This window comes from Nerophis ophidion, linkage group LG21, assembly GCF_033978795.1.
Source record: "Nerophis ophidion isolate RoL-2023_Sa linkage group LG21, RoL_Noph_v1.0, whole genome shotgun sequence".
NCBI lineage: Eukaryota > Metazoa > Chordata > Actinopteri > Syngnathiformes > Syngnathidae > Nerophis > Nerophis ophidion.
The window spans coordinates 39,732,713-39,759,023 of record NC_084631.1 but is presented as its reverse complement, the minus strand read 5'-3'; the positions used below and the strand labels follow the sequence as shown (position 1 = coordinate 39,759,023).

General features: G+C 41.8%; 1 protein-coding gene across 2 annotated transcripts in view; it reads right to left on the bottom strand.

Moving 5' to 3' along the window:
• Nucleotides 1-9,410: 9,410 nt before the first annotated feature.
• Nucleotides 9,411-26,311, bottom strand: part of LOC133539496 (neurexophilin-1) — an 84,721-nt gene continuing 67,820 nt past the window's right edge. For both annotated transcript variants that reach the window (XM_061881483.1, XM_061881484.1), the window contains exon 2: nt 9,411-11,137. In XM_061881483.1, the coding sequence (XP_061737467.1) occupies nt 10,382-11,137 (756 nt within the window). In that variant the 3' untranslated portion in view covers nt 9,411-10,381. The remainder of the gene's footprint in view (nt 11,138-26,311) is intronic.

Genomic DNA, 26,311 nt, shown 5'->3' with positions numbered 1-26,311 from the left:
TCAAATAAATAAATCCCCCCCCAGCTACAAAAAGGTCGGGGACCACTGATCCAATTCATTTTATGTCTTGCATAGGGTGAATGTTTATATTCATCTTGCATAGGGTGAATGTTTATATTCATCTTGCATAGGGTGAATGTTTATATTCATCTTGCATAGGGTGAATGTTTATATTCATCTTGGAAGAAAAAGCAAACCACCAACTTGAAGTAACTAGTGGCATTTCAGTTTGAGCACGTAATAAGATAAGGCCCCCTAGCTTGATATCCGCAGGTGGATAGCCCTGTCCTTGAGAAGAGACTACATGTTCAGCCCAGCGCCAACATTTAAGGTAGGACTTAGCGCAGTTCTTATCCAGACACTTGCACGCAAACTTCTCCTTATTATGGTCAGAGTCTGCAGGCCTTTGGGAAAATAAACTCTTTTATTATATACTATTTGAATTTACCATGATGAAGTATACTGTTTTAGTGCATGCATTATTGACACCATTATATTTCTATTAGTATGCCTCCTTATAAGACCTACCTATGGCTTATGTTTTCCTTACATCTAGAGAAAATTCAATATATTCTGAGGGCTACACCAAAACAAGTTGACTATATGATTGGTTATATAACTAAATTAAATACACAATAGTAGGGTTCCCCAACCTTTTTTTCTACCAGGGACCTGGTTAATTTATGCATTATTTTCACGGACCGGCTTTCTACTTGTGGCAGATAAAAAAACAGCAAAAAATATGAGGGTGAAAAATCCGCTACAATCTGGCGCATTAACATTAATGTGCATTGTCTGATGTACTATAATAAAGGAGTTCTATTAACAAGTTTATTGGTGTGTTTAGTGGGAGAAAATGCGGTAGTTTATTAATTAACAAATGTTTCTGTGCGGCCCGGTAGCAAATGTATTATCCGCAGACCGGTGGTTGGAGACCACAAATGTGACACTCACTGTTGATAATGAACCTTTTCACTCATCTCAATTATCTTTTTGCTTTTATTCAGTGACACTTGTCTAAAAAAATAAATAAATAAATAGATAAATCAAATAAAAAAATTAAATAAAAATAGAACATAAATATATATATTATTTTATATTTATTTATTTTTATTATTTATTTTTTAAAAATATATATCCATCCATCCATCTTCTTCCGCTTATCCGAGGTCGGGTCGCGGGGGCAACAACCTAAGCAGGGAAACCCAGACTTCCCTCTCCCCAGCCACTTCGTCTAGCTCTTCCCGGGGGATCCCGAGGCGTTCCCAGGCCAGCCGGGAGACATAGTCTTCCCAACGTGTCCTGGGTCTTCCCCGTGGCCTCCTACCGGTTGGACGTGCCCTAAACACCTCCCTAGGGAGGCGTTCGGGTGGCATCCTGACCAGATGCCCGAACCACCTCATCTGGCTCCTCTCCCTGTGGAGGACGGATGGCAGAGCTTCTCCCCCTATCTCTAAGGGAGAGAGCCGCCACACGGCGGAGGAAACTCATTTGGGCCGCTTGTACCCGTGATCTTATCCTTTCGGTCATGACCCAAAGCTCATGACCATAGGTGAGGATGGGAACGTAGATCAACCGGTAAATTGAGAGCTTTGCCTTCCGGCTCAGCTCCTTCTTCACCACAACGGATCGGTACAACGTCCGCATTACTGAAGACGCCGCACCGATCCGCCTGTCGATCTCACGATCCATTCTTCCCCCACTCGTGAACAAGACTCCTAGGTACTTGAACTCCTCCACTTGGGGCAGGGTCTCCTCCCCAACCCGGAGATGGCATTCCACCCTTTTCCGGGCGAGAACCATGGACTCGGACTTGGAGGTGCTGATTCTCATTCCGGTCGCTTCACACTCGGCTGCGAACCGATCCAGTGAGAGCTGAAGATCCCGGCCAGATGAAGCCATCAGGACCACATCATCTGCAAAAAGCAGAGACCTAATCCTGCGGTCACCAAACCGGAACCCCTCCACACCTTGACTGCGCCTAGAAATTCTGTCCATAAAAGTTATGAACAGAATGGGTGACAAAGGACAGCCTTGGCGGAGTCCAACCCTCACTGGAAATGTGTCCGACTTACTGCCGGCAATGCGGACCAAGTTCTGACACTGATCGTACAGGGATCGGACTGCCACAATAAGACAGTCCGATACCCCATACTCTCTGAGCACTCCCCACAGGACTTCCCGAGGGACACGGTCGAATGCCTTCTCCAAGTCCACAAAGCACATGTAGACTGGTTGGGCAAACTCCCATGCACCCTCAAGAACCCTGCCGAGAGTATAGAGCTGGTCCACAGTTCCACGACCAGGACGAAAACCACACTGTTCCTCCTGAATCCAAGGTTCGACTATCCGGCGTAGCCTCCTCTCCAGTACACCTGAATAAACCTTACCGGGAAGGCTGAGGAGTGTGATCCCACGATAGTTGGAACACACCCTCCGGTCCCCCTTCTTAAAGAGAGGAACCACCACCCCGGTCTGCCAATCCAGAGGTACCGCCCCCGATGTCCACGCGATGCTGCAAAGTCTTGTCAACCAAGACAGCCCCACAGCATCCAGAGCCTTAAGGAACTCCGGGCGGATCTCATCCACCCCAGGGGCCTTGCCGCCGAGGAGCTTTTTAACTACCTCAGCAACCTCAGCCCCAGAAATAGGAGAGTCCACCACGGATTCCCCAGGCACTGCTTCCTCATAGGAAGACGTGTTGGTGGGATTGAGGAGGTCTTCGAAGTATTCCTTCCACCTATCCACAACATCCGCAGTTGAGGTCAGCAGAACACCATCCGCACCATACACGGTGTTCATAGTGCACTGTTTCCCCTTCCTGAGGCGGCGGACGGTGGTCCAGAATCGCTTCGAAGCCGTCCGGGTCCGGAAGTCGTTTTCCATGGCTTCCCCGAACTCCTATATATATATATATATATATATATATATATATATATATATATATATATATATATATAATATTTTTACTTTTTTTTAATTATTTTTTGGTGGTGGGGGGGGCTGTTTCTCAGTACCTGTAGTATGATTGCCCAAGCAAATGCATAAATAAATATGATTTAAAAATGGTATTACTATTATTAGAGCTGTCGTAGTCCATAGTTTCACAAAGAACAGGACTTCCCCGAGCTCGTTGTGCTTGTTGTCCGTCAATATTATCAAATTCGGAACCTCCACTTCCTTTTATTGTCATTCAAATTTGAACTTTACAGGACAGATAAGAAAGAAATGTCGCGTTAGCTGGTGGTAGAGCAGGATAACACCGAGGACATCTATCAAACGAGACAAGAAGCAAGGAATTAAACAGAGACAAGATTCAATTCAGCTCAATTGAGGAGAAACCGAGGACACTGTCCCCTTGCACAGTCTCGTCCCACACTCTGCTCTCCTCGTTTATTTTGGTAACAGCTGTTTCTAAAGGAATGGGGGTCATAAACAGCCGCTGCCTTTGGTCACAAAACAGTTCAAAGAAAAGGTGCCTGGAGGCGGAGTCAGGCCCTGCTTCTTCTCCGCGTCGTAGATCTCGGGTCAAGACAAAATCTTCCTGTGGATTACAATAGAAGAAAGAAACCGACGCCTTCATGTCGCTTCCCATCCTCCACGGTGGTGTTTTACAAGCCTTTTGATTGGTAAGATCAAAGAGAGCTTTTTTCTGCTCGCCGGAAACTCATCCAGACACAAAGTTTTTGTGATAACTTCGATACAATTATTTCGACGGTAAGTTCAATTTATGTTGTCTTATGTGAGACGACGACACGCTGCTCTCCCTTTTCCCGTACGTTGTTCGGAATAGTAAAAAACTGCTAGCACGAGGCGGCTAATAACGCAGGTAATGAGGATCCACTGATACTGCATTTGCCGACCTACTTTTTGGCTGTTTTTATCTCAATTTATTATTATATTACTCTATTGTCGTTTTTTATTCTGCTGTTTATCCAGCTTTTTTTTGTTGAGGCCTAAATGCGATGCAATTTTGTTCTGCTGGAATGACAATAAAGGATCAATAAAGACTTAAGAAACATCCCAAAACCTTGTTATGTGCATGCTGTAAATATAAATATTTAGTAACCAGCACATTCATGATAACATTCAATATTTATTCATTTTTTTTGCGGTATTTTGCTCATTTTTAACATGACCAAAACTTCTTAATTTCACAGAGTCCAGAGCTATCATAGCCCCGACATAAAAGGCATGTTCCGAGTTAGCTGGACTTGCTGAGCGACGACTACTTCGGGACAAAGGACGATGTAGCTACCATAGTGCAACACCACGCTATTTGTGTGCTATCGTTTTTGTTTCATGGACAAAATAAGAACATAAAATAACTTACAATGTTCCCTCTGGTGGGATGGTTGTATCTTTCAGCACCGGACTTTGTGTGTTTAGCTGCTGAACATCCTTCCTTTTATTGCTGGCCATGTCGTCTGACTTAAGTTGAGAGTCAGTATTCTCTGCTTCATGTATTATTTTTTATTTAGGTTGAAATATTTTTAATTACAATTCATATTCAATAGGCCAGTTTTTTTTTATCATTAAGTGTGTGGTCTTAAACATCTATATAATAAACCAGGATTTGTAAACACTTTTTTTTTTAAATAACAGGACTCAAACAAAACACCATAGAGACGATGCTGTTTACTATATTTCTTTAATTCATTTAATCCATCCCCCCAAACTTTTGCCAACTAAAGAAAATGCCAATGAATTACTTTTGAATATATTTAGACGAAACAGCTTCTGTACAAGTTTTGCTGCTGTCAGTAAAACCACATCTACATTTTCTGAGAGAGAAGAACCAAGGACGAGCATAAATGACTCAGCAGGAAACACCAACACTTGGTGGGAAGCATGTACACAAGCAGTGAATTATATACAATACAAACCATTCATACAACTTATGCCTATACAGTAAAGATAATTCAGTACATTACATTTGCGTGTTTGTATACATGTATACAGTCATATACATATATATATATATATATATATATATATATATCAATATATATATGTACATGTATATATGTACACATACTGTATATGTACATACATTCATATACATTATACATGTGTATGTACATATATATTATATATATGTACATACATATACATTTGTACGTACATTTATACTCATATAAACCCATACAGATATGTATACATACATATATGTACATATATACATATACATGCACATATATAGATATACACATATATATATATATATATATATATATAAATAAATATAAATATACTGTATATGTATATATATATATATGTAAAATATATATATGTATGTAAAAAAGGTTCAATCAATCACACATACATACATATGTGTGTAGTTATATATAAATACATATGTATATATACATACATACATATATGTGTATTTATACATATGTATTTATGTGTTTTACATATATATATTTACATATATACATGTGTGAATTTATACATATGTATATATATATATGTTTATATATATATACATACATACATGTGTATTTATCTATATACATATATATACATACTTACATATATACATAGAGTACATACTACATATATAGTTATAGTAACACAGATACGATTGTATATACGGCGGATACTGCAAATATCCAAAATAGTTTCTCTCGTTTTGATGAAATAACATTAGAAGGATTGTTACGTGTAAATGGAATAAAACAAACAACATGTTTACTTGACCCACTTCCTGGGAAACTTATCAAGGAGCTTTTTGTATTATTAGGTCCATCAGTGCTAAATATTATAAACTTATCACTTTCCTCGGGCACTGTTCCCGTTGCATTCAAAAAAGCGGTTATTCATCCTCTCCTTAAAAGACCTAACCTCGATCCAGACCTCATGGTAAACTACCGACCGGTGTCTCACCTTCCCTTTATTTCGAAAATCCTCGAAAAAATTGTTGCAGAGCAGCTAAATGAGCACTTAGCGTTTAACAATCTATGTGAAACCTTTCAATCCGGTTTCAGGGCAAATCACTCGACTGAGACAGCCCTCGCAAAACTGACTAATGATCTATTGCTAACGATGGACTCTGATGCGTCATCTATGTTGCTGCTCCTCGATCTTAGCGCTGCTTTCGATACCGTCGATCATAATATTTTATTAGAGCGTATCAAAATACGAATTGGTATTTCAGACTCAGCCCTGTCATGGTTTAACTCTTATCTTACTGATAGGATGCAGTGCGTCTCCTATAACAGTGTGACCTCGGACTATGTTAAGGTAACGTGTGGAGTTCCCCAGGGTTCGGTCCTTGGCCCTGTACTCTTCAGCATCTACATGCTGCCGCTAGGTGACGTCATACGCAAATACGGTATTAGCTTTCACTGTTATGCTGATGACACCCAACTTTACATGCCCCTAAAGCTGACCAACACGCCGGACTGTAGTCAGTTGGAAGCGTGTCTTAATGAAATTAAACAATGGATGTCCGCTAACTTTTTGCAACTTAATGCCAAAAAAACGGAAATGCTGATTATCGGTCCTGCTAGACACCGACCTCTATTTAATAATACAACTTTAACATTTGACAACCAAATAATAAAACAAGGTGACTCTGTAAAAAATCTGGGTATTATCTTCGACCCAACTCTCTCCTTTGAGTCACACATTAAAAGCGTTACTAAAACGGCCTTCTTTCATCTCCGTAATATCGCTAAAATTCGCTCCATTTTGTCCACTAAAGACGCCGAGATCATTATCCATGCGTTTGTTACGTCTCGTCTCGATTACTGTAACGTATTATTTTCGGGTCTCCCAATGTCTAGCATTAAAAGATTACAGTTGGTACAAAATGCGGCTGCTAGACTTTTGACAAGAACAAGAAAGTTTGATCATATTACGCCTGTACTGGCTCACCTGCACTGGCTTCCTGTACACTTAAGATGTGACTTTAAGGTTTTACTACTTACGTATAAAATACTACACGGTCTAGCTCCAGCCTATCTTGCCGATTGTATTGTACCGTATGTCCCGGCAAGAAATCTGCGTTCAAAAGACTCCGGCTTATTAGTGATTCCTAGAGCTCAAAAAAAGTCTGCGGGCTATAGAGCGTTTTCCGTTCGGGCTCCAGTACTCTGGAATGCCCTCCCGGTAACAGTTCGAGATGCTACCTCAGTAGAAGCATTTAAGTCTCATCTTAAAACTCATCTGTATACTCTAGCCTTTAAATAGACCTCCTTTTTAGACCAGTTGATCTGCCGCTTCTTTTCTTTCTCCTATGTCCCCCCCTCCCTTGTGGAGGGGGTCCGGTCAGATGACCATGGATGAAGTACTGACTGTCCAGAGTCGAGACCCAGGATGGACCGCTCGTCGGGACCCAGGATGGACCGCTCGCCTGTATCGGTTGGGGACATCTCTACGCTGCTGATCCGCTTGAGATGGTTTCCTGTGGACGGGACTCTCACTGCTGTCTTGGAGCCACTATGGATTGAACTTTCACAGTATCATGTTAGACCCGCTCGACATCCATTGCTTTCGGTCCCCTAGAGGGGGGGGGTTGCCCACATCTGAGGTCCTCTCCAAGGTTTCTCATAGTCAGCATTGTCGCTGGCGTCCCACTGAATGTGAATTCTCCCTGCCCACTGGGTGTGAGTTTTCCTTGCCCTTTTGTGGGTTCTTCCGAGGATGTTGTAGTCGTAATGATTTGTGCAGTCCTTTGAGACATTTGTGATTTGGGGCTATATAAATAAACATTGATTGATTGATTGATATATATATGTGTATTTATCTATATACATATATATGCATACATATAAACATATATATACATGTATACTTATAAACATATATGTATATATATATATATATATACACACACATACAAACATACATTTATGTGTATTTCTCTATATACATACACATTTATATGTATATATACACAAATACATACATATATGTTTATTTATATATATGTATATACATACATACATGCATACATATAAACATACACGCATATATATATATATATATATATATATATACACACGCATATATATAGACATATATACATATATATATACATATACATATATATACACACATACATATACATACATATATGTTTATTTATATATATGTATATACATACATACATGCATACATATAAACATACACGCATATATATATATATGTATGTATATATATATATATATATATATAGACATATATACATATATATTATACATATATATACATATACATATATACATATATATATATATATATAAATATATATATATATATATATATATATATATATATATATATATATATATATATATATATATATATATATATATATATATATATACATATATATACACACACTCCTCCAAAACTATCTGCTAATTGAAAAATCGAATATAGGCAAGAGCCAGGAAACCAGCTGGACAAGCAGCTGAGTATTTTGTGATGCTGGCAGTAGAAGTCTGCATCCTGACAGCATTTGAGGTTCTTCCAGAGTCCAATGCTGAGTCAGTGTTTTCAGTGCAACTCAGCTGAAGTGCATGTGCTCCCAGCGACCTAACACAGCAGCTCACAAACTAGCATTCATCTTCACAGCCTATTCACCACAATCCAAAATGGTCAACAAGCCTGCATTAATCCATCTTAACCCCGGAGTTCCACTGGATGTGTGACGGCGTTCTTCCGGTTTTATTCAAGCCAAAGTGTTCAGTTTCCCTGCGATGAGGCGGCGACTTGTCCGGGGTGTAGCCCGCCTTCGAAAGGAGCAAGCGGTAGAAAATAGATGGATGGATGGTTTTCAGTTTGGATTCCTACGCTGAATATTTGCAGAGTTCTATATTTGCCGCTCGCCCGTTCAAGTTAGCTCAAATCAGCTTGCATTGGACAGGAAGTCCGCAAAATAAAACGTCCCATTTATTTTCAGAATAAAATACTCCTGTTTTCAAGGCGGATCGTATTTTACACTTTGAAACGTCATCTAGTCGAATGTTTGTAGACGTTAACCCAAAACGGATGAGGACATGCAGATTCTGGTGGTCTAAATAAAAAAAAAAATCATATACAGGCACATCCCGGGCAGCTATATGGGGATACGGGGGCTTGTTGTCAAACACAAGCTGATCCGGGGTCCGGGAAAGCCGGAGAGTGCTTGGTAAATCACTTTTTTATATATACACATATATATACATATATATATACACATATATTTATATACATATATATATACATATATATATATATATACATATATATATACATATATATATACATATACATATACATATATATATACATATACATATACATATATATATACATATACATATATATATATATATATATATATATATATATATATATATATATATATATATATATATATATATATATATATATATATATATAAAACAAATAGTTGACTTTCAGTCCCGTTTCAAGTTCCTATTCTCTGTAACTATTTGTATAACCATGCTGAACATGCTGTGTCTTCCTCGTTCTTCTGCTTCGTCTCCTTGTTGTGTGCGCAGTTGTGCACTGCACTCTCTAAAAGCCGTAGATGCTATTGTCAAAAAAGCATGTACAGTAGATGGCAGTATTGTCCTGTTTAAGAGTGTCACCACATTGCTGTTTACGGCAGACGAACTGCTTTACGCTAGACGAAAACGTGACTGCTGTTGTTGTGTGTTGTTACCGCGCTGGGAGGACGTTAATGAAACTGCCTAACAATTAACCCACATAAGAAACTTAAGAACTCGCCCTTGATCATTCTACAGTTACGCCGTCATTGGGAAGACACGCTGTTTATATTGTGGGAAAACGGCTCTGTCCGCATAGAGTTGGAGGGGGCGTGGCCTCCAGCTCCGACTGAATTTCGGGAGATTTTCGGGAGAAAATTTGTCCCGGGAGGTTTCCGGGAGAGGCGCTGAATTTCGGGAGGGTTGGCAAGTATGACGCGCGGATTCTCAAGATCTCGTAAAAAAGTCCGTGCTATTTTGCCGCAGGACGGCCCCACAACGGAAGGGCGGAGGGGATCGCCCGACCGGGCTTAGCTGCCGTTACTCATTCAGTGGATATCTGGGGTAAGAGTTGCAAAAAAGTTGCGACCAAACATGAAAAACGTAGAGAGGAATACTACTAAGACGCTAAAAAATACCAATAAATGAAAAGTCGACAGGGTTAAAACACGATCTGAGAAAGAAAAGTAGTTATTTTTACCGATTCAACATCACAACAAAAGGTCCTCCCTGCCACGATGTAAACGTTGGAATAGGATACCAATAGGAAGGTTTGATACCGCGATGTTTGAGACTTCAGCGGACGGAACGTAGACATTTCTGGGTGTTGGGGTTTAAGCCCTGGTTGGTGCTGGTCTACTGCACGTGAGCAAACGTCAGCCGGACGGGAAGTACGGAGTGTCGCTGTGGTAGTTGTAGTCCGGACACACCTTCTGCACCAGTTTGTAGTCGGTGCTGTAGAAGGAGATGAAGATGCAGATGACTTTGAAAGGTTTTGAGCAGAGCCAGGAGACGTGGCTCTGAGTTTGCTCCTGGTAGCAGGTCTTGGACGGGTCAAAGTTGCAGAGCGTGTTCTTGGCGCCCTTCTCCACCTTCTCGTACTCGATGCGGCAATTGAAGGACTTGGAGTCCTTGGCATCGATGACGGACTGCTGCGCCGCCACGTCGAACTCCACTATCTTGGTGGGAGGGACCAGGCTGACGGACACGTTGCCCTGGCCCGTGGAGTTGTGGCGGAAGTAGACGCTGAATGTCCCGTTGCCGTGATCCACAATCTTACCAGTGATCAGCAGGTTGAGTTTCACCGTCTTGATGTTAGAGTGGAAGTCCCCCCAGCCGAACATCTTCTTGAACTTCCCGGTCTTGACCATGGGCCGCCGTTTAGCCCTGGGGCGCGAATCCTGCAGGTCTGTGGAATTCCTCAGCCAGTCCCACAGGTCCTGCTCCGAATAAGGCTCCGGAGTGTCGTAGCGAAAGTCCAAAGCTGTGTTGTTCTCCTTGCCGTGCAGAGTCTGTAACAGCAGCCGACTGATGGACATGTCCTTACTGCCTTCGGTCCACATGTGCTTGACGTTAGACTTAGGACTCCCAGACTTCACGATCTCGGACTTTGAGGCGTGGGCACTTGTGATCTGATTGAAGAGAGAGACGAGAAAGAGATCATTAAACATGGCAGATGTCTTTGGATGCTGTCCACGTGTTGTGTGTTTGTTACAGTACTTGAGATCTCAACAAAAATGAAAACCCTTCCTTCAGTTAGATTCGTAAACATTCAAATTCTACTTTGATCCCAGCAGCAGTTGTTTGCTCCTTGCAGAATTAGAAGCCGGAAAGACCTCCGGGATACTTTGTGTCAGAATTATTGTATCCACGTTATCACAAAACTTTGTGTTTCCATGAGTTTCCGGCGAGAGGACAAAAGCTGTCTTTGATCTTACCAAGCAAAAGGCTTGTAGAACTCCACTGTGTACGATAGAACCTTGATAGGAGGAGACGGAAGGGGTTCGGCTTTTTTGATCTATTGTAATCCACAGGAAGATCTTGTCTTGACCCGAGATCCACAAAGCGGAGAGGAAGCAGGACCTGACGCAAGCTCCAGGCATCTTTTCTTTGAACTGTTTTGTGAGCAAAGGCGACGGCTGTTTACGACCCACCTCCCTTTAGAACCAGCTCATGCCATGTAATCAGGAAAGTCTGAATAAAATCAATCAATCAATGTTTACTTATATAGCCCTAAATCACTAGTGTCTCAAAGGGCTGCACAAACCACCACGACATCCTCGGTAGGCCCACATAAGGGCAAGGAAAACTCACACCCAGTGGGGCGTCGGTGACAATGATGACTATGAGAACCTTGGAGAGGAGGAAAGCAATGGATGTCGAGCGGGTCTAACACGATACTGTGAAAGTTCAATCCATAATGGATCCAACACAGTCGCGAGAGTCCAGTCCAAAGCGGATCCAACACAGCAGCGAGAGTCCCGTTCACAGCGGAGCCAGCAGGAAACCATCCCAAGCGGAGGCGGATCAGCAGCGCAGAGATGTCCCCAGCCGATACACAGGCGAGCAGTACATGGACCGGACCCCCTCCACAAGGGAGAGTGGGACATAGGAGAAAAAGAAAAGAAACGGCAGATCAACTGGTCTAAAAAGGGAGTCTATTTAAAGGCTAGAGTATACAAATGAGTTTTAAGGTGAGACTTAAATGCTTCTACTGAGGAGTGCAGTCCTCTTGTCAGAGCGTGGTGGACGACTGTACAAAGAGTACAGACCAAAAGTTTCTCCTCAACGAGCTAAATTGAATTTTGTCTCTGTTTAATTCCTTGCTTCTTGTCAGTGTAATAAATGTCATCAGTGTTTGAACCTGACACTTTGCATTTGTTTACCAACAAAACAACGACAAAACCATATTTAACTCTCCAAAGCGATCCAAAAAACATATTTGAGGCTGGTACTATCAATCAATCAATCAATCAATGATTACTTATATAGCCCCAAATCACTAGTGTCTCAAAGGGCTGCACAAACCACTACGACATCCTCGGTAGGCCCACATAAGGGCAAGGAAAACTCACACCCAGTGGGACATCGGTGACAAAAATGACCCAGTGGGACGTCGGTGACAATGATGACTATGAGAACCTTGGAGAGGAGGAAAGCAATGGATGTCGATGGATGTCGAGCGGGTCTAACATGATACTGTGAAAGTTCAATCCACAATGGATCCAACACAGTCGCGAGAGTCCAGTCCAAAGCGGATCCAACACAGCAGCGAGAGTCCCGTTCACAGCGGAGCCAGCAGGAAACCATCCCAAGCGGAGGCGGATCAGCAGCGCAGAGATGTCCCCAGCCGATACACAGGCGAGCAGTACATGGCCACCGGATCGGACCGGACCCCCTCCACAAGGGAGAGTGGGACATAGGAGAAAAAGAAAAGAAACGGCAGATCAACTGGTCTGAAAAGGGAGTCTATTTAAAGGCTAGAGTATACAAATGAGTTTTAAGGTGAGACTTAAATGCTTCTACTGAGGAGTGCAGTCCTCTTGTCAGAGCGTGGTGGACGACTGTACAAAGAGTACAGCCCAAACGTTTCTCCTCAACGAGCTAAATTGAATTTTGTCTCTGTTTAATTCCTTGCTTCTTGTCAGTGTAATATATGTCATCAGTGTTTGAACCTGACACTTTGCATTTGTTTACCAACAAAACAACAACAAAACCATATTTAACTCTCCAAAGCGATACAAAAACATATTTGAGGCCGGTACTACATAATATTTTGTTGTGATCTGTTTTTCGTTTGTCCTGAGTTGCGTCTTTGTCTTGCCCGGACCCTAATGTCCTCCCATCAACTCTCCTCTTCCTCTTGTGTCCAGTCCAGATCTATTCAGTGGTCTAGTTGTCTGTATTCAGTTCTCACTCTGCTCTCTAGTCTTCGTCCAGTCGTCACAAGTCCTGTGTGGGGAGTTCCTCTCCCAGGTCGTGTTAGGGAGGCTAGCTGGTCTACATTGGTAAACCTCAAGAGCAGTGCTAGTTACCGGGCGGTCGCTCGAACGACCCAGGTTAGTGTCCCAGGCGGAACAGTAAAACCGGGACTGAACCAGACGGGTTACACTCCGTTCACGCTCAAGTATTTTCCCTTTGTTTTGTTTGTTTCGAACTATGTAACTTTACGTTTCATATTTTCGGATACAGAGTAACTCGAGTATTTTGAAACAAACCTTTTTGAGCAGACCCCTGTTGATTTGTCGTTGCTACCATTCATTTGGGTCCACCTCACCTTTCTAGACCGTGAACGTAGAGTATTGCCTTGTCTGATACTGTACATCTGTATTTATTTACGTTTCTATAGCAGCGCACTACAGACTTCTATCAACAAATGTGTGTTCCTACTCCCGGAAACAAACGCGAGTGTTTTCCAATCAAGGCAGATCTGGTCATAGAAGACGAAGACGGCTATTTTTGAACAAATGAAGATTCACAACCTTATATTTTTGAAGCTGAATATACAGAGGATGAGCACAAAGGAAGGTGGGAGACGTTGGAAGCTGCTGGTGTGACTTCATGGTGTAAATGTGGAACTTGGAGCAAAGCTATGCTTAAATAAATGGAGTGCTTACCCAAAATAAACAGGAAAAAACATCCTCGGCCAGCTGGACCAAACAGACAACTTGTCCTTTGAGTAAGTCGATAAAATATTGATCATGATATACGTAGCACGCCATACATGCTGTCGAGCTAGCTGTGTGCAAACAAAATTATAAAATAATACTTCACAGACACCACAAAATGATACAAACTTGTAGTTCATGTTTTTCAGTCAGTACATATTGGTGTCCTACCACCGCGTTGTGGTGTGCATTACCATCTCAAAAGGTGCTGACGTAGAAGCTAGCTTACCTCTTGGCTGATACCTTACGGTGATCACTCTTACAATAACAATATCGCCACAGCTTGGCTATTAAACAGGTTACGGAACGTAAATTAAGTATTGATGGCGGTTTTTAGATGCATTTTTAAGTCATTTAAGTGTCTCAAAGGGCTGCACAAGCCACAAAAACATCCTTGACTCAGATTCCACATCGGGGCAAGGAAAAACTCAACCCAATGGGACAATGAGAAACCTTGGAGGGGACCGCAGATGTGGGGACGTCGAGTGGATCTAGCATAATATTGTGAGAGTCCAGTCCATAGTGGATCTAACATAATAGTGAGAGTCCAGTCCATAGTGGATCTAACATAATAGTGTGAGAGTCCAGTCCATAGTGGATCTAACATAATAGTGTGACAGTCCAGTCCATAGTGGATCTAACATAATAGTGAGAGTCCAGTCCATAGTGGATCTAACATAATAGTGTGTGAGTCCAGTCCATCGTGGATCTAACATAATAGTGTGAGAGTCCAGTTCATAGTGGATCTAACATAATAGTGTGAGTCCAGTCCATAGTGGATCTAACATAATAGTGAGAGTCCAGTCCATAGTGGATCTAACATAATAGTGAGAGTCCAGTCCATAGTGGATCTAACATAATAGTGTGAGAGTCTAGTCCATAGTGTAACTGACATAATAGTGTGAGAGTCCAGTCCATAGTGGATCTAACATAATAGTGAGAGTCCAGTCCATAGTGGATCTAACATAATAGTGTGAGAGTCCAGTCCATAGTGGATCTAACAAAATAGTGAGAGTCCAGTCCATAGTGGATCTAACCTAATAGTGTGAGAGTCCAGTCCATAGTGGATCTAACATAATAATGTGAAAGTCCAGTTCATAGTGGATCTAACACAATAGTAATAGTCCAGTCCATAGTGGATCTAACATAATAGTGAGAATCCAGTCCGTAGTAAATCTAACATAATAGTGAGAGAGTCCAGTCCATAGTGGATCTAACATAATAGTGAGAGTCCAGTCCATAGTGGATCTAACATAATAGTGAGAGAGTCCAGTCCATAGTGGATCTAACATAATAATGTGATAGTCCAGTCCATAGTGGATCTAACATAATAGTGTGAGAGTCCAGTCCATAGTGGATCCAACATAATAGTGTGAGAGTCCAGTCCATAGTGGATCTAACATAATAGTGTGATGGTGGTATTGTGCTCTGGGCCATTCGTGAACAAGACTCCGAGGTACTTGAACTCCTCCACTTGGGGCAGGTTCTCCTCCCCAACAGGGAGATGGCACTCCATATTTTAAAATTTTTAAATGTTATTTTTTTAATCCTAAGTCATGTTTAAAGCGGCGAGTATTTTCCCCACGTAGTGTGTCTTCTCGCGACCTCCTTGCTTTTATCTTATGTCCGCTAGTAAACTGTTTGTTTTGTCTTGATGGACAAGCTTTTTTGGCTTTTTGTGCCATCCAATTGCCTTTTTAAAGCATTACAGGGATTCAATTCTTGAAGATGTTAATAAACTTCTCAATCAATCAATGTCTTAAGGGCTCAGGTTTGTAAGCTCAAAGAGCTATTTTGGCCAGTTCCTTATCTGTTTTTTTTGAAGAAGCAGCTGTACTCCTTTCTGGTTTTCGCTTTACATAAGCTGACTCTTTTTGTGGGGATTCATACCTCGCTTGCTGATGCTATGGTTGCGTTCTAAGGACTGGTCTCCTGAAGCTTCAGTAAAACGTGGTACTGTGCCATTCTGTCTTTGGGGTCATTTTTAACTCAACATATATTCCATCCAAAATAACTTGGGATTGCCCAGTATGTTTTATTCAGTTCATATTGTGATGAATGGTCAATTGTTTATTAATAAAATATCATTTTTAATGCACCATTCGGGATGAGATTTAGCACCTCCAAGTCCGAATCCATGGTTCTCACCCATAAAAGGGTAGAGTGCCATCTTTGGGTTGAGAAGGAGACCCTGCCCCAGTGGAGGAGTTCAAGTACCTCGGAGGAGTGGATGGTGAGATCGATAGCTGGATTGGTGCGGCGTCTTCGGTACTGCAGACGCTGTATCGATCAGCTGAGCCGGAAGGCAAAGCTCTCAATTTACCTGTCGATCTATGTTCCCATCCTCAACTATGGTCATGAGCTTTGGGTTATGACGGAAAGGACAAGATCACGGGTACAAGCGGCCGAAATGAGTTCCTCCACCGGGTGGCGGGTCTCTCTCCCTTAGAGTTAGGGTGAGAAGCTCAAAGTAAAACCACTGCTCCTCCACATGGAGAGGAGCCAGATGAGGTGGTTCGGGCATCTGATCAGGATGCCACCCGAACGCCTCCCTAGGGAGGTGCTTAGGCCACGTCCGACCGGTACGAGGCCAGGGGGAAGACCCGGGACATGTTGGGATCTCCTGGCAAGAGCTGGACGAAGAAACCGGGGAGAGGGAAGTCTGGGCTTCCCTGCTTAGGCTGCTGCCCCCGCGACCCAAGCTCATATAAGCGGTAAAACATGGATGGATGCAACATTTAACAGTGACCTGATGATAATAAATGTGATGTCTGGTCTATTTTATTTCCTCACACTTCTGAGTACCATTTCGGGTTTGTCCTTGGTGCGTTCTGGTAGTCTAGACCTGCTCTCTCTGCCATAAATCATTTTTGCTGTTTAAGTTGGAGAGCGATTACTTTCAGAAGTCAAGAAACAAGCCGGAGAATGTCTCCGCCGATCTATTTGTAGCCTCCGACGTCAAGGCGGAAAAGCACTCGACTGCCGGAGACGAACACTCAGGTGTTATCGGCGCAGGTAAAGTGGCCTATCAGCGACGACACGTGCTACATAGAAAAAAATATATACGGTAAACGTATTTACGGGAAAAAATATTTACAAACCCCGTTTCCATATGAGTTGGGAAATTGTGTTAGATGTAAATATAAACAGAATACAATGATTGGCAAATCCTTTTCAACCCATATTCAGTTGAATATGCTACAAAGACAACATATTTGATGTTCAAACTCATAAACTTTATTTTTTTTTGCAAATAATAATTAACTTAGAATTTCATGGCTGCAACACGTGCCAAAGTAGTTGGGAAAGGGCATGTTCACCACTGTGTTACATCACCTTTTCTTTTAACAACACTCAATAAACGTTTGGGAACTGAGGAAACTAATTGTTGAAGCTTTGAGAGTGGAATTGTAGCTAAAACACTGTGGATGGATGTTAGCCGCTAATTAGCTAGTCATGTCTTAAAGCAGCTCTTCCTGAAGGTGTTTCAATGTTATAACTTCACCTTTAACTTGACTTTTTACACCAAAATGCGCCCATTCTCCCTTTTCTGTCTATACACTGTGTCTGCTTGTAAGTACTCTGTGTGCGTGTGCTGCTGAACATGCTCCTCTGCTCGTAAAAGCAGCCATGTGAAGACATGACATCATGCCTGTAAAAACATTTTTTATGGGGAACTGGTACTTTTCAAACATAGTACCGTTTTTTGATTCATTAGTACTGTGATACTACAAACCCCGTTTCCATAAGAGTTGGGAATTTGTGTTAGATTTAAATATAAACAGAATACAATGATTTGCAAATCCTTTTCAACCCATATTCAGTTGAATATGCTACAAAAACAACATATTTGATGTTCAAACTCAAACTTTTTTTTGCAAATAATAATTAGAATTTCATGTCTGCAACACGTGCCAAAGTAGTTGGGAAAGGGCATGTTCACCACTGTGTTACATCACCTTTTCTTTTAACAACACTCAATAAACGTCTGGGAACTGAGGAAAGTAATTGTTGAAGCTTTGAAAGTGGAATTCTTTCCCATTCTTGTTTTATGTAGAGCTTCAGTCGTTCAACAGTCCGGGGTCTACGCTGTCGTATTTTACACTTCATAATGCGCCACACATTTTCCATGGGAGACAGGTCTGGACTGCAGGCGGGCCAGGAAAGTACCCGCATTCTTTTTTTACGAAGCCACGCTGTTGTAACACATGCTGAATGTGGCTTGGCATTGTCTTGCTGAAATAAGCAGGGGCGTCCATAAAAAAGATGGCAGCATATGTTGTTCCAAAACCTGTATGTAACTTTCAGCATTAATGGTGCTTTCACAGATGTGTAAGTTACCCGTGCCTTGGGCACTAATGCACCCCCATACCATCACACATGCTGGCTTTTCAACTTTGCGTCGATAACAGTCTGGATGGTTCGCTTCCCCTTTGGTCCGGATGACACAATGTCGAATATTTCCAAAACCAATTTGAAATGTGGATTCGTCAGACCACAGAACACTTTTCCACTTTGCATCAGTCCATCTTAGATGATCTCGGGCCCAGAGAAGCCGGAGGCGTTTCTGGATGTTGTTGATAAATGGCTTTCGCTTTGCATTGTTGAGCTGTAACTTGCACTTACAGATGTAGCGACCAACTGTATTTAGTGACAGTGGTTTTCTGAAGTGTTCCTGAGCCCGTGTGGTGATATCCTTTAGAGATTGATGTCGGTTGTTGATACAAGGGATCGAAGGTCGCGGTCATTCTATGTTGGTTTCCGGCCATGCCGCTTACGTGGAGTGATTTCTTCAGATTCTCTGAACCTTTTGATGATATTATGGAGCGTAGATGTTGAAATCCCTAAATTTCCTGCAATTGCACTTTGAGAAAGGTTGTTCTTAAACTGTTTGACTATTTGCTCACGCAGTTGTGGACAAAGGGGTGTACCTCGCCCCATCCTTTCTTGTGAAAGACTGAGCATTTTTTGGGAAGCTGCTTTTATACCCAATCATGGCACCCACCTGTTCCCAATTAGCCTGCACACCTGTGGGATGTTCCAAATAAGTGTTTGATGAGCATTCCTCAACTTTATCAGTATTTATTGCCACCTTTCCCAACTTCTTTGGCATGTGTTGCTGGCATCAAATTCTTAAGGTAATGATTATTTGCACACAAATAAAAAGTTTATCAGTTTGAACATCAAATATGTTGTCTTTGTAGCATATTCAACTAAATATGGGTTGAAAATTATTTAAAAAATCATTGTATTCCGTTTATATTTACATCTAACACAATTCCCCAACTCGTATGGAAACGGGGTTTGTAGAATAAAAGCGAAGAAGGAAAACTCTTGGGTGACATTTAATTTGACTTTCCCGACTTTCACCTCCAGCTGGGCCTTTAACTCGGTCATATTTCCTCCTTCACTTGCTTTTAAATAGAAGATCAATTGAAGGCCTGCAGCGTGCGGCGGAACATTGAACAAAACACACATTTCCTATACATCATTGATAAATGTGGGCCTTGCGGGTGGTTTTTGCTGATCAGCACATTATTACTTGGCGACTCTGACTGATGGCGGCTCGGTCTGAAGACAAAGTTTGTACGGTAGCAGCCGTTAAATGCGGTCAAGAAGAATAAAAGTTGACTTAAACCAGAAGTACATTTGACTGGTTTAATTCTACAAACCCACAACCAGTGAAGTTGTCGCGTCGTGTAAATGGTAAATAAAAATAATACAATGATTTGCAAATCCTTTTCAACATATATTCAATGGAATAGACTGCAAAGACAAGATATTTAACCTTCAAACTGAGAAACATTTTGCAAATATTAGCTCATATGGAATTTAATGCCTGCGACGTGTGTCAAAAAAGCTGGCACAAGTGGCAAAAAAGAGTGAGAAAGTTGAGGAATGCTCATCAAACACTTATTTTGGAACGACCCACAGGTAAACAGGCTAATTGGGAACAGGTGGGTGCCATGATTGGCTATTAAAGCAGCTTACATTGAATGCTCAGTCGTTCACAAACAAAGACAGGGCGAGGGTCACCACTTTTCAACAAATGCCTGAGGAAATTGTTTTAGAACAACATTTGTCAACCAGCTATTTCAAAGGAATTTAGGGACTTCACCATCTACGCTCCGTATTGTCATCAAAAGTTTGAGAGAATCTTGAAAAATTACTGCACGTAAGCCATGACAACACAAACCTTTGATCAATCTGGGGATACTACATTAAAAAAAAAAAACGACATCGGTGTGTAAAGGATATCACCACATGGGCCCAGGAACACTTCTGAGAAAGCACTGTAAGTAACTACAGTTGGTCGCTACATCTGTAAGTGCAAGGTAAAACACTACTATGCGAAGCGAAAAGCCATTTATCAACAACACCCAGAAACGCCGCCGGCTACGCTGGGCTCAAGCTCATCCAAGACGGACTGCGGTCCACATTCTAAATTGTTTTTGGGAAATGTGGATGTATGGGAAATAATTCCACTTCAAAAATGTGTCTCCTCAGTCCCCAAACCTTTACTGAGTGTTGTTAAAAGGAAAGGCCATGTAACACACTGGTAAAAATGTCTTTTTTGCAATGTGTTTCTCAGTGTGAACATGAAATATCTTGTCTTTGCAGTCTATTCAATCGAATATAAGTTGAATAGGATTTACAAATCATTGTATTCGTACAAAGGTAGCATACCGTGGACCCGCACACGTTCTTAAAGAGACAGTAACCTAAGTCAAACGAGTTCATGCCTTGTCCTGCGGGTGTGCTTTCAGCGGCGCTTTGTAAACATTGTTGACTGGATTTTTGGACGGGGAGCCGACAGCCTGCCAGGCTCGGTTTGTCATTACCAGCTGCGGTGGGATTACCTCATGTGGTAAACACCATTTGGCATCGTCAGTCATCAAAGATTCCTTGGAACTTGCCAGAAGATATTTGGTTAGAGCCGCAGCGGATCCATGCTGACCAGGTTCTAAGTGGTTCTTGTTAAAGGGACTTAGACATCCACAGGATAAAACCTCTTACACAGGCGATGTAAAAGTACGATGCCGACGATATCCTCTTGCCGACTGTTTACATGCACGGTTTCGGACATACCTTAATGCGAGCCATCATGATTCAAATATACCGTCACCATCATACCTTTCTACCAAACGTTCTGTTTAAAAGTATGGGTCCAAACATACCCTCTCGCTTAAAGGTAGGGTGGCGTAAATACCCTCTTGTTAACTGTCACATTTATATGTATGGTGCCGAACATACCCTCCCACCAACCGTCACCTTTAAATGTGCCGTGAGGAAAAAACACTCCCGCCAAATATTACGTTTAGAAGGACAAGTGTCGAACATAACCACTAGTCAACCGTCACATTTACAAGTATGGTGCCCAACATACCTTTCCGTTAACTGTTATGTTTAAAAGTACGGCGTTGAACATTCCCTCCAGTCAACCGTCATGTTTAAAAGTACGGTGCCCAACATACCTTCCCGTTAACCGTCACGTTCAAAAGTACGGCGTTGAACATACCTTCCAGTCAACCGTCACATATAAAGTACGGTGTTGAACATACCTTCCAGTCAACCGTCACATTTAAAAGTATGGTGCCCAACATACCTTCCCGTTAACTGTTATGTTTAAAAGTACGGCGTTGAACATACCCTCTAGTCAACCATCATGTTTAAAAGTACGGTGCCCAACATACCTTCCCGTTAACCGTCACGTTCAAAAGTACGGCGTTGAACATACCTTCCAGTCAACCGTCACATATAAAGTCCGGTGTTGAACATACCTTCCAGTCAACCGTCACATATAAAGTCCGGTGTTGAACATACCTTCCAGTCAACCGTCACATATAAAGTCCGGTGTTGAACATACCTTCCAGTCAACCGTCACATTTAAAAGTACGGTGCCCAACATACCTTCCCGTTAGCCGTCACGTTCAAAAGTACGGCGTTGAACATACCTTCCAGTCAACCGTCACTTATAAAGTACGGTGTTGAACATACCTTCAAGTCTACCGGCACGTTCAAAAGTACGGCGTTGAACATACCTTCCCGTTAACCGGCACGTTCAAAAGTACGGTGTTGAACATACCTTCCCGTTAACCGTCACGTTCAAAAGTACGGCGTTGAACATACCTTCCAGTCAACCGTCACTTATAAAGTACGGTGTTGAAAATACCTTCCAGTCAACCGTAACGTTTAAAAATACAGTGTTAAACATACCCTGTAGTCAACCGTCATGTTTTCGGGTATGGTGCCAAACATACACTCTAGGCAACCGTCACATTTAAAAGTACGGTGGCAAACATACCTTCCCGTTAACCGTTATGTTTAAAAGTACGGTGTTGAACATACCCACCAATCAACCGTCACATTTAAAAGTAAGGTGTTGAACATACCCTCCAGGCAACCGTCACATTTAAAAGTACGGTGTTGAACATACCCTCAAGTCAACCGTTATGTCTAAAAGTACAGTGTTGAACATACCCTCCAGTCAACCATCATGTTTTCAAGTATGGTGCCAAACGTACCCTCCCACTAACCGTCACATTTAAAAGTACGGTGTTGAACATACCCACCAGGTAACCGTCACATATAAAAGTATGGTGCCGAACATACCTTCATGTTAACCGTTATGTTTAAAAGTACGGTGTTGAACATACCCTCCAGTCAACCGTAATGTCTAAAAATACGGTGTTAAACATACCCTGTGTTAAACATACCCTGTAGTCAACCGTCATGTTTTCAGGTATGGTGCCAAACGTACCCTCCCACTAACCATCACATTTAAAAGTACGGTGCCAAACATACCTTCACGTTAAACGTTATGTTAAAAAGTAAGGTGTTGAACATACCCTCAAGTCAACTGTTATGTCTAAAAGTAAGGTGTTGAACATACCCTCAAGTCAACTGTTATGTCTAAAAGTATGGTGTTGAACATACCCTCCAGTCAACCGTCATGTTTTCAAGTATGGTGCCAAACGTACCCTCCCACTAACCGTCACATTTAAAAGTAAGGTGTTGAACATACCCACCAGGTAACCGCCACATGTAAAAGTATGGTGTTGAACATACCTTCACGTTAACCGTTATGTTTAAAAGTACGGTGTTGAACATACCCTCCAGTCAAACGTAATGTCTAAAAATACGGTGTTAAACATACCCTGCAGGCAACCGTCACATTTAAAAGTACGGTGTTGAACATACCTTCCAGTCAACCGTAATGTTTAAAAATACGGTGTTAAACATACCCTGAAGTCAACCGTCATGTTTTCGGGTATGGTGCCAAACATACCCTCAAGTCAACCGTCAAATTTAAAAGTATGGTGCCAAACATACCTTCCCGTTAACCGGTATGTTTAAAAGTACTGTGTCAAACATACCCACCAATCAACCGTCACATTTAAAAGTAAGGTGTTGAACATACCCTCAAGTCAACCGTTATGTCTAAAAGTATGGTGTTGAACATACCCTCCAGTCAACCGTCACATTTAAAAGTACGGTGTTCAACATACCCTCCAGTCAACCGTCATGTTTTCAAGTATGGTGCCAAACGTACCCTCCCACTAACCGTCACGTTCAAAAGTACGGTGTTGAACATACCCTCCAGTCAACCGTAATGTTTAAAAATACGGTGTTAAACATACCCTGTAGTCAACCGTCATGTTTTCGGGTATGGTGCCAAACATACACTCTAGGCAACCGTCACATTTAAAAGTACGGTGCCAAACATACCTTCCCGTTAAACATACCCACCAATCAACCGTCACATTTAAAAGTACGGTGTTGAACATACCCTCCAGTCAACCGTCATGTTTTCAAGTACGGTGTTGAACATACCCTCCAATCAACCGTCACATTTAAAAGTACGGTGTCGAACATACCCTCCAGTCAACCATTATGTTTTCAAGTACGGTGTTGAACATACCCTCCCACCAACCGTCACATTTAAAAGTACGGTGTTGAACATACCCTCAAGTCAACCGTCACATTTAAAAATATTTTGCCGAACATACCCACCAGTCAACCATTACATTTAAAAGTACGGTGTCGAACATACCCTCCAGTCAACCATCATGTTTTCAAGTACGGTGTTGAACATACCCTCCCACCAACCGTCACATTTAAAAGTACGGTGTTGAACATACCCTCAAGTCAACCGTCACATTTAAAAATATTTTGCCGAACATACCCACCAGTCAACCATTACATTTAAAAGTACGGTGTTGAACATACCCTCCAGTCAACCGTCATGTTTTCAAGTACGGTGTTGAACATACCCTCCAATCAACCGTCACATTTAAAAGTACGGTGTCGAACATACCCTCCAGTCAACCATTATGTTTTCAAGTACGGTGTTGAACATACCCTCCCACCAACCGTCACATTTAAAAGTACGGTGTTGAACATACCCTCAAGTCAACCGTCACATTTAAAAATATTTTGCCGAACATACCCACCAGTCAACCATTACATTTAAAAGTACGGTGTCGAACATACCCTCCAGTCAACCATCATGTTTTCAAGTACGGTGTTGAACATACCCTCCCACCAACCGTCACATTTAAAAGTACGGTGTTGAACATACCCTCAAGTCAACCGTCACATTTAAAAATATTTTGCCGAACATACCCACCAGTCAACCATTACATTTAAAAGTACGGTGTTGAACATACCCACCAGGTAACCGTCACATATAAAAGTATGGTGCCGAACATACCTTCACGTTAACCGTTATGTTTAAAAGTACGGTGTTGAACATACCCTCCAGTCAACCGTAATGTCTAAAAATACGGTGTTAAACATACCCTGTAGTCAACCGTCATGTTTTCAGGTATGGTGCCAAACATACCCTCCTTCAACTGTCACATTTAAATCACAGTGTTGAACATACCTTCCCACCAACCGTTATGTCTAAAAGTATGGTGTTGAACATACCCACCAGTCAACCGTCACATTTAAAAGTATGGTGCCGAACATACCCTCCAGTCAACCGTAATGTCTAAAAATATGGTGTTAAACATACGCTGTAGTCAACCGTCATGTTTTCAGGTATGGTGCCAAACATACCTTCACGTTAAACGTTATGTTAAAAAGTACGGTGTTGAACATACCCTCAATTCAACCGTCACATTTAAAAGTATGGTGCCGAACATACCTTCACGTTAACCGTTATGTTTAAAAGTACGGTGTTGAACATACCCTCCAGTCAACCGTAATGTCTAAAAATATGGTGTTAAACATACCCTGTAGTCAACCGTCATGTTTACAAGTATGGTGTTGAACATACCCTGCATATATATATATATATATATATATATATATTGTATCGGTTGATATCGGAATCGGTAATTAAGAGTTGGACAATATCGGAATATCGGCAAAAAAGCCATTAAAGGACATCTCGAATGGAGACTATTTCAGGGTCTAGTCTTCTTCTGTGGTTTGTTAATAGATCGTGAGTTCAAACCCCGGCCGAGTCATACCAAAGACTATAAAAAATGGGAGCCATTACCTCCCTGCTTGGTGCTCAGCATTAAGGGCTTGGAATTGGGGGTTGAATCAGCAAAAATGATTCCCAGGTGCGTCCTCCGCTGCTGCTCACTGCTCCCCTCGGGATGGGTCAAATACTGAGGGTAATTTCGCCCCACCTAATGTGTGTGTGACAATCATTGGTACTTTAACTTTAACTAACACAAGTAAACACTCTGCAGGACCGCTTGTATCGCACATGATATCACACACAAGTAAACACGCTGCAGGGCTGCTTGTATGGCACATGATATCACACACAAGTAAACACGCTGCAGGGCTGCTTGTATCGCACATGATATCACACACAAGTAAACACACTGCAGGGCTGCTTGTATCGCACATGATATCACACACAAGTTAACATGTTGCAGGACTGCTTGTATTGCACATAATATCAAACACAAGTTAACACGTTGCAGGACTGCTTGTATCGCACATAATATCAAACACAAGTAAACACGCTCCAGGACCGCTTGTATCGCACATGATATCACACACAAGGAAACACTCTACAGGACCGCTTCTATTGCACATGATATCACACACAAGTAAACACGCTGCAGGACTGCTTGTATCGCACATGGTATCACACACAAGTAAACTGGCTGT